Genomic DNA, 9,752 nt, shown 5'->3' on the forward strand with positions numbered 1-9,752 from the left:
CTCGACGATAAATACAGAATATAAAGAATATTGAATTAAAGCTGTAAATGATGTGCAGGCTGACAACAATCAATTAACCTTAACTGGTCCAATTTAGAGACAGGGTATCAAACAACGAAAAGCCAAAATATCCAGAACAGAAACATAAATATACATAAACTATAATAACTGACTTACAGTTCAGTTGAAGCACAACAACAGTTAAAATGAACTTAATTAACTTAATGAACTGAAGATCAGGAAACTGTTCTACAGCGGGTCTGATTGGAACATACCATGTTCTCAGAGGGGTGGCAGAATAGTCCAAGTGGAACCGTTTTATCAACATGACGTGACTTCCTGTCTGTTTACACCCGATACGCTTCTCTTTCGTCCTTACAAAATAAAGGCAGAACAAAACGTTTAATCTTTTTAATTTTGGTATAATCATCCCATCTAAGTCAATAAGATGCAATAATTACTCAATATACTACTGTTTTACTATTTGGTGTCTTTAAAGTGTGGCTTCATACTGAAAGTAAAAGTAATATATCTTTTTATTTAATTAGAAATTACTAACCTGTTACCTGTGACTGACCTATAAAATATAGATAAATAGACCCTGTTTCTATTCAATTAATTTCAATTTAAACCTTTTTATCCAGATGTCTGTGATCGGGTTACTCGTCATAACTTGTTAGTGATTCTGTATTAAAAGCTAATTTAAAGATAAATACTACTTTGTTTAATCCAGTTTAGTTTAGTTTTTTAGTTGAACACTGAAAAAATTACTACTTCGTCACTGAGACTCAAAAGAGTATGAACCTTTATTCTGAAGTTTATTCTGAAGTCTTACCGGATGTTAAGGTGTGACGTCACCTATCTAGGACTCTACAGAAGCGAGTTCACAGTTTGACTAAAGTGATAAAAAGTGTTAAAAAGTGTTAAAGACCAGAACAGGTTCGTTAAAGTTGACCCGGTTCATCTCATTACAACATGTTCGGTCTGAGAACTAAGAAGATTCAGCAGCGTCTGTTTTTCTGGTTCTGTTTTATTCTGAGTGAGTTCAGAAAAACTAACGGACGTGAAAACGGTAAGAATTTAATTAATATAGATTAATAATCTAGTTATTATAGATTAATAATCTAGTTATTATAGATTAGTTATCTAGTAATTATAGATTAATAATCTAGTTATTATAGATTAATAATCTAGTTATTATAGATTAATAATCTAGTTATTATAGATTAGTTATCTAGTTATTATAGATTAATAATCTAGTTATTATAGATTAATAATCTAGTTATTATAGATTAATAATCTAGTAATTATAGATTAATAATCTAGTAATCTGGGTAAAACACTTATATTTAACGTGCTTCATTATTAGTTTAACATATAAACAGCTGCTGTAACTGGGCTCCGTGTCTGAAAGACAACGGTCCAGTTTATCTACAGGTTTATCAGACTACAGAACATGAACTGAGGGATATTTGATGTTGTTACTGTTGGAGAGTTGTGGTTTTAAAGAGATGGATATAACAATATTATCAGATGTTTTTTTATTCACTGTCAAAGCTGCACTGAGATGTTGTCAGAGGGAGCTCATGTTCATCTCCCCAGATGAAGGGAGTTGTTCCAACAGTGGAACCTGGTCTCAGTCCAGTTACTTTACGATGTGATCAGTTTTTATATTTCAACATTTCAGCAGTGAGGAAAACTTCTACCCAGTAAACTGTAGATAACTGGTCTGTAGTCTGTGGTTCCACCTCAGTTTTAATTTTGGTAAACTATTTAAAAGTGTTGATTAAAATGTGTTTTGTTTGTTTTTAGGACCAGATGTTGTCAAAGTGTTTGTGTTTGAAGGAGAAGACGTCATCTTACCCTGCTCAGTAAATAACAAGGAGAACATTGAGTCCAAACTCTTTGACTGGAGGAAAGATGAACAGAAGCACGTGTTCAGATATGATGCTGGTCTTCATGACAACAACGGTCCTACAGGTCAAGATGAACAGTTCAAAGGTCGAGTCTCACTTTTCAAAGAACAACTGAAGTTTGGTAACGCCTCCATAATCATCAGAAACACAGAAGTGACTGACAGTGGAGACTACATCTGTGATTTTCCACGTCTGCAGCCAACACAGAAATTCTACATTAAACTTATTGTTGGTGAGTATTTGAATAAAACGGCAAATTCTTTATTTACTGTTGGTCAAAATCAAGATGTTATTTAAGGTTATATTTAAACAGTGTTAACTGATTATTAACAATATAGAATAAGGACAGTCTCATCCTGTTAGATATTCTTTATTCTTCTACCTGAGCTTCTCTTTCTTCCTCCTGTTGTCGATCTTCAGGATCATCTGTAAAACATCCTCTAGTAAGAACTGAGCTCTCTGCTTCAGCTTTTTCTACTCTGATCTCAACTCAGGTGATTTCTACTAATTAATACACTAACTGAACGTGTTGTCTATTTACTACCTGGTCTTTGTGTTGTCCTGTATGAGTTTTATTATTTTTAATGCCTGCTTACATCCTTATTCTTCTGTCTTTATTGCTGCATATCTTTGACTGTTACCACCACCTCCACATGAGTGGAATATTTCTAAACCATTGTTAAGACTGTGTGTTGTTACTGTGTCACCTGAGTGGAACATACAAAATACAACATTTAGTGTCTTTTAATAACCTGAAAAACTCCTGGAAGTCATCGCACAAACCAAAAACTGGTACAGGGGCATAAGCTAATTTTCATGTCTTTCAGAACGTTTCTTCAAAAATTGATCAGGACAAATCCCAGGTCAGTGATAATGTCACTGATCGCTGCATGTTCTCCAAAGTTTAGTCTGATCCGTGATATGCTTAGCTAAGCTAATTTTACTATTTCACTCAGAGGTTAACACATAAGTCCAAACTGATTTAATGTTAGAATGTACCATCGAGGCTAAAGATGTTTTTGAGTTAGATCGTTGTGGTAACAGGTAATTGATGTATTTTGTTAAAACTTTATATTTACAAATCAGTTTTATTTTGCAGTCGGTGACATCATCAAAATCAAGACGGAACACTGATTTCTCCTGATCAGTTTTTAAGTGTTTTGTCATAAAATGTGATCTGATCTTCATCTAAGTCAAGAGTATTAACAAATGTGATGTGTCTAAAATAATAACACAAAAAAATCTGATCGTTCGTCTCTTTATTGAGAACATAAAAACATAGTGATAGCGGGAAAAAGAAAGTATAAAAAGTTAAAGTCGTTCCATAGCATCCCTGTTGGGTTGAGGTCTGGGCTCTGACTTAGCCACTGCAGATGGCAGATTTTGTTTTTCTGAAACTTTCTGTTGTGGATTTGCTGTAGTGTTTTTTGTCAGTTGAAGTAGCTCTAGTCCACACCTCCAAACAAATTTTTTTTAACTAGACCTGTATGATATGCTAACACCTGAGTCAAATTGGCGTCATTTAATTCAATTCAATTCAATTTTATTTGTAGAGCGCTTTTTACAATTGACATTGTCACAAAGCAGCTTTACACAACCAAAGAACAGTACATGAACAGTGTATGTGTATGAGTCATAATAATGTGATTGTCCCTGATGAGCAAGCCGAGGGGGACAGTGGCAAGGAAAAACTCCCTGAGAAGGCAACAGGAAGAAACCTTGAGAGGAACCAGACTCAACAGGGAACCCATCCTCATATGGGTGATTACATGCTGTGTAGGCAGCAGTCCAGTATAACAGTTAAATTCTTTAAGTTAATGTGGAGTCCAGTTAGTTAATTACAGGCAGACTTGTTCCAGTCCTGGACTATCGAGACCTCCAAGAAACAGCTTCCGACGTCCACCGAGGCCAAGACCGACTTCATAGTAGAGTGGAATCAACTCCAGTCTCCACACGCATCCCATAGGGCAAACGGTGGATCCAGGTGACGAGATCTCCAACCAGAAGTGGGGCACCAGGACGAGTCAGACAGGTCCAGAGGGCGAAGGGTGGAATTCTGCGTCGTTTAGTGACAAAATATTCCTTATCTTGGAAATATTTCTGAGGTGATTGAAAGCTGTCCTGGTGATAGACTATTTTCAATTCAATTCAATTCAGTTTTATTTGTATAGCGGCAATTTACAACAGAAGTTATCTCAAGGCACTTTACAGTGTAAGGTTTAAGACCTTACAGAAAATATTTATACAAAAAATTATAGAGAAAACCCAACAATCCCATTTGAGCAAGCTTTAGGCAACAGTGGAGAGGAAAAACTCCCTTTAGAGGAAGAAACCTCCAGCAGAACCAGGCTCATAGTGGGCGGCCATCTGCCTCAACCGGTTGGAGTGAGTGGAAAGAGAAGAGAGAAAAGAACAGCAGGCAATAAAGACAACAACAAGCATCAAGAACATTGGGCAGATGAACTGGATTCTGGAGATGTACAGCTCCAGGCCGAGGATACCTGCAGAAAAGTACAGAGAGAGGGAGACAGAGAGCAGGAAACACAACTAAAAGAGAGAGAAGACACAAAGTTAATGACATGCAATGGTAGAATTTGAATGGATAGAGGAGAAAGGAGAGAGGAGAGGAGCTCAGTTTATCAGTAGAGGTCCCCCAGCAGACTAACCTATATCAGCATAACTAAGAGATGGTTCAGAGTCACCTGATCCATCTCTAACTATAAGCTTTATAAAAAAAGGAAAGTTTTAAGTCCAGTCTTAAATGTAGAGACGGTGTTTGCCTCCAGAACCTGAACTGGGAGCTGGTTCCTACGGAGAGGGGCTTGGTAGCTAAAGGCTCTGCCTCCCATTCTACATTTGGAAACTCTAGGAACCACAAGTAAACCTGCAGTCTGAGAACGGAGAGTTCTGCTTGGAAGATATGGAACTATGAGGTCTTTAAGATAAGATGGAGCCTGATTATTAAGGGATTTATAAGTTAGGAGAAGAATTTTAAATTCAATTCTGGATTTGACAGGGAGCCAATGGAGAGAAGCTAACGTAGGAGAAATATGATCTCTCTTACTAATTCCAGTCAGAACTCTGGCTGCAGCATTTTGGATTAACTGGAGGCTCTTTAATGAGTTATTGGAACATCCTATTAATAATGAATTACAATAGTCCAGTCTGGAAGTAACAAATGCATGGACTAGTTTTTCAGCATCACTTTGGGACAGGATGCTCCTAAAACTAGACTAGAATCTAGAATCACACCAGTCATCATTTCTGCAATGGTTCACATACTTTTTCCAATGGTACTTTGAGTTTTTGGGTTTCTTATGGTTGTTCTCAATAAAGGCACAAACGATCTGATTATTGTTGTGTTATTATTTAAGGCTCATTATATTTGTTAATATTCTTGACTTAGATGAAGATCAGATCATGTTTTTCTTGCCACTGTATAGATGCTGGAAAATGAAAGTAATATCCCAAACTGTCATGTTTTTGGTGAATTTGTTGTGATGCTGTGTTCACAGGTGCACCTCCAGAGCCGTTCATCACAGTACTTAACATCACAGAACAAGGAGTGGTGCTGCAGTGTGTGGTTCAGTGCGCTTTTCCAGAGCCGACGCTGCAGTGGAGGAACAGTGATGGACACATCCTTCCTGCTGAGAAGACTCAGGTTTCAAAAAGAGGAGGACGCTACGACGTTATACTACAAACTACTGTGACCAAGACACCGACCAACTGTTTTACCTGTGAAGTCAGACAGGAAGAGATCGGCCATATAGTTGATAGAAACATCACTTTACCAGGTGAGATTCATCTTACTGATAGTTTCTAATGTGGGAAATAATAAAATAGATGTTCATACTTTGTAAAATCACTTTTCATGGAGCACGAACACCTCAGTGGTTATAACCCACACCATTTCCTGTGATGTGTTTCAGAGAAACTGTTCGAGTCCTGTCACTCAGCTGGTCTGTTCCTAGGTGGACTGCTGGCTGGAGTTCTAATTCTTGCTGTTGTTGAAACAGTTGTTCTGCTTGTTGGCAGAAACTACATCACAATCGTCTGGAAGAACGGTAAGTTTAATTAATTATAGCAACAGTAAAGAAAAATAAGAATCAAAGATTCGAGACAAGCATTGAACATCTGTTTTGTTTTCTCTGATATAAACTGTTTTTACATTTCATACAAAATCTGATAATGACAGGATCCAAACTGACTTTACTTGTTTGACGTCTTCTGATTTGTGACCAAATCACTTTTATTTTAGTGTTTAAAGATTTTTTCTACTCTGACAACACATTTACCTTTAATTTAACTGTGTTTTATGTTGTTCTCATACGTTTGGACTCCGATTTCTTTAACACTCTGTAATTAATTACTGGAATATGTGATAAAGTTCATGTACTGTTCTTTGGTTGTGTAAAGCTGCTTTGTGACAATGTCAATTGTAAAAAGCGCTGTACAAATAAAATTGAATTGAATTGAATTGAATTTCTAGAAATTTTGATTTAACCTGTTACAAAATCAGATTTTGGAATTTTAAAATTAAATTATAAATAATATTCTGGTTCCTATGAAGTTTATTATAAGGTCGTTTTTCACAGTGAGTTAATTATTTAAAAGATAAGTTAATGATTCAAACCTTAATGATTAGTTTTTCTGTCAACAGCTGAAGTTTTTATTTATTTTCTGCAGGTTCTCAGCAGCAGGGGACCGATTCTTCCAACACTGCTGCTGAGCCACTTAGATCAGGATTGGAGATGACTTAACATTGTGTGTGTGTGTGTGTGTGTGTGTGTGTGTGTGTGTGTGTGTGTGTGTGTGTGTGTGTGTGTCTTTTGTATATATTAGCAAGGAGCTGTGGTTCAGTTGGTCGTGCCACAGAGTTTACACCTGCCAACATTAAATTAGAAACAATCTACTTTTCTGATCTGTAACTGGAATTAGTGAAGATAAGATTTTCAACTGAAAAGTGAAGGAAAAGAATTTTGCTGTTTGTTTTTATTTATTTTACTTTTTTGATGTTTCTGAAAATAATGGAAAATTGTGGAGTAAGATGCAATTTTTTATATATTACCTTTTTATAAAGATTTTGTCATAAGAAAAATTTCTATATATGTTTTTTTTGTGTGTGTGGATATTGTTGTTTATATCAGTCATGTTTGAAACAGATATCTCAATCATTTTATCTCATCTTGGTGCTGACAGTTCAAACAAGCCAAAGTTAAATCTACATCAGTATTTCTGTGTTTATAACGTCTTACAAATGTATTGTTTAAACCTGTTTCTTGTTAGGAAGAGGAGTAATAAGGTACAAAATGGCTGTAAACCTTCACATAGTTAGAAGGGCAAAGGTTATTTAATGACCCTGTTATAATAGAAGAGTCGATTCGGTTTGTGACTGAATAAAGTCTGTCATGTAAAACAAATCTTTTAATGTTTTATTGTTCATTAACAGTTGATATAGGAACTGTTTTTTAACTTTAACGTTAACTTTTATCATGTCTGATAAGCTCTTAATTGAATGTGAAGTTGAGTCTGGTAGTTTTCCTTCCTTTTAACTGTCTTCACTGTACTTCAGAGGATCACTGTATGTAGCTGTGTCCACTGAGAGCTCAGCTGTCAGTTTCCCTCTGAGTGTTGTTTTGGGTACAGAATGTAAATGTAACCTAAAAACTACTCAGTTACCTTTCACCATTAACATAATCTAATAGATTAGATAAGCATGACTATTAATATGAGAGTATTAACATGAGCAGCAGGAAGTTTTGCAGTTGTTTGTTTTCAGTTTCTTTTCAAGCTAATGTTGAATGTACTCTCTACTGAGGAAAAATAAAAGAACGTCCACTTTTAAGCTTTTTTGTGTCCTGACAACACGACAGGTCTTCTTCTAAATTGTCTCAACTAAAGCAAATTTAAGTCTGAAACTAGTAAATCAACAAAATGGTACTTGGAAATAGTACAAATGACAACTCAACGATAACTACAGAATATATGTATTAAATTAAAGCGCTGTAAATGACGTACAGGCTCCTATTTAGAATAAACAGGGCAGCGAACAAAGAAAAGCAAAAATATCAATAAGAGAAACAAAAAAATATACACAACAAACTATAATAACTGACTTACAGTTCAATGGAAGCACAACAACACTTACAATGAATTAATTAACTGAATTAACTAATTAAAACAGCGGGTCTGATCAGAATATACCATGTTCCCAGAGGGGTGGCAGAATAGTCCCAGTGGTAATGGCCTTTTAACAATCCAGGTATTTGTGACTTCCGTTTTGTTTGCATTTACACCCGATACGCTTCCATTTCGCCCTTTCAAAATAAAGATAGAACAAAACGTTTAAACCTTTTTAATTTTGGTATAATTTTCCCATCTTAGTCAATAAGATGCAATAATTACTCAATACACTACTGTTTACTATTTGGTGTCTTTAAAGTGTGGCTTCATATTAAAAGTAAAAGTAATATTTCTTTTCATTTAATTAAAAATACTAATCTGTTACCTGTGACTGACTTATAAAATACGGATAAATAGACCCTGTTTCTATTCAATTAATTTCAATTTAAACCTTTTTATCACAGTCGGGGTCAGAGTATGGTGGAGTAAAAAAAGAGTAGCCATGACTTTTGTTATGAAAGGTAACGGATGGTTCTGAAAAGTCTTACCAGCTCGTAGTTATTTACTGGGTAAATTGAAAAGGGTACATGGGGAACCACCCCACAAAAGGAGTATTGGAGGACTGTTGAGAGAGTAGGAGCATGAATAAGGAGAGTTTTGGACGGGTGGGAGATTAGGCAGCAAGAGAGATGGAAGTTCTTAGTATTAAGGATTAAACAGGAAAGGGACACTGCGGATCTAATGATCGAGTTTCATGAGCATGTGGAACAGCGATACCCCGGGTTCACTCATGTCCATACAGATTAATCTAGGGATCCCAGGTCTGACAGAACCTCTGCTGCAGTTACAGTGCTGAGTTATAAAAGGGACATATTCAAAAGAACACTGAATGATTTAAGTGTATATTCAGTGGAAATGTATGCAGTTGTATTAGCATTGGAATGGATACGGCAAATTAGACCAGGTCAGGTGTTGATATGCAGTGATTCTGTTTCTGTCCTGTACAGCATTTGGTCCAGTTCATCAGGCAGGACCTGCTGTTAACACTGCTGTCATTAAATTCAGAAACAGTAAATCAGGGTGTGGACATTAGATATGTGTGGACACCTGCTCATGAAGGCATAACTGGAAATGAGAAAGTTGATAAATCAGCCAAGCAACGTCTTAATCAAGAACATATAGACATCAATATTAAATTGTTAAAGTCTGAGGGGAAGAGTATTGTCTGGAGGACGATAAATAGAAAGTGGCAGCATTACTGGGACCAGGAGAGGAAGAGAAGACGTTTATATAGAATACAGAGGAAAGTGGGAGAGGACAGAGGACGGAGCACAAACAGACGGGAAGAAGTGATTTTCACCAGGCTACGACTAGGACACAGTCATTTAAATAGTACGTTACATTTAATAAGGAAACATGATACTGGGATGTGCAGAGACAGAGACAGTGGAACATGTTATAAGATGTAGGAGGTACAACTGTGTGAGAGGGGTCATGATGGAGGTCATCAGGGGGACAGGACTGCAGGCGACTGATTTAGGTCATATTCTCAGTAGTAGAGGCTCAGATAGACGAAGTGTTTTCAACTTCTTAAGAACGACTGGACTCATGAAGAGAATTTGAAAAAGGCAACGCAATAAGTTTCCTACAGGTGGCAGTGATGCAACATGTTTGGATGGAGGCTGCATTAAAACACCAGAGAAGAAGAAGGAG

The 9,752-nt window shown here is 36.4% G+C and overlaps 1 protein-coding gene across 1 annotated transcript; it reads left to right on the top strand.

Moving 5' to 3' along the window:
* The first annotated feature begins 915 nt into the window (after positions 1–915).
* Positions 916–6,732, top strand: LOC113154785 (putative selection and upkeep of intraepithelial T-cells protein 1 homolog). Its single transcript, XM_026349164.1, has 5 exons — positions 916–1,072; positions 1,813–2,148; positions 5,432–5,710; positions 5,846–5,980; positions 6,603–6,732. The coding sequence occupies exons 1-5, from the start codon at positions 976–978 to the stop codon at positions 6,674–6,676; spliced, it is 921 nt and encodes a 306-aa protein (XP_026204949.1). The 5' UTR covers positions 916–975; the 3' UTR covers positions 6,677–6,732.
* Positions 6,733–9,752: the final 3,020 nt, after the last annotated feature.

The sequence above is a fragment of the Anabas testudineus genome, chromosome 5 (genome assembly GCF_900324465.2).
Source record: "Anabas testudineus chromosome 5, fAnaTes1.2, whole genome shotgun sequence".
Lineage (NCBI taxonomy): Eukaryota > Metazoa > Chordata > Actinopteri > Anabantiformes > Anabantidae > Anabas > Anabas testudineus.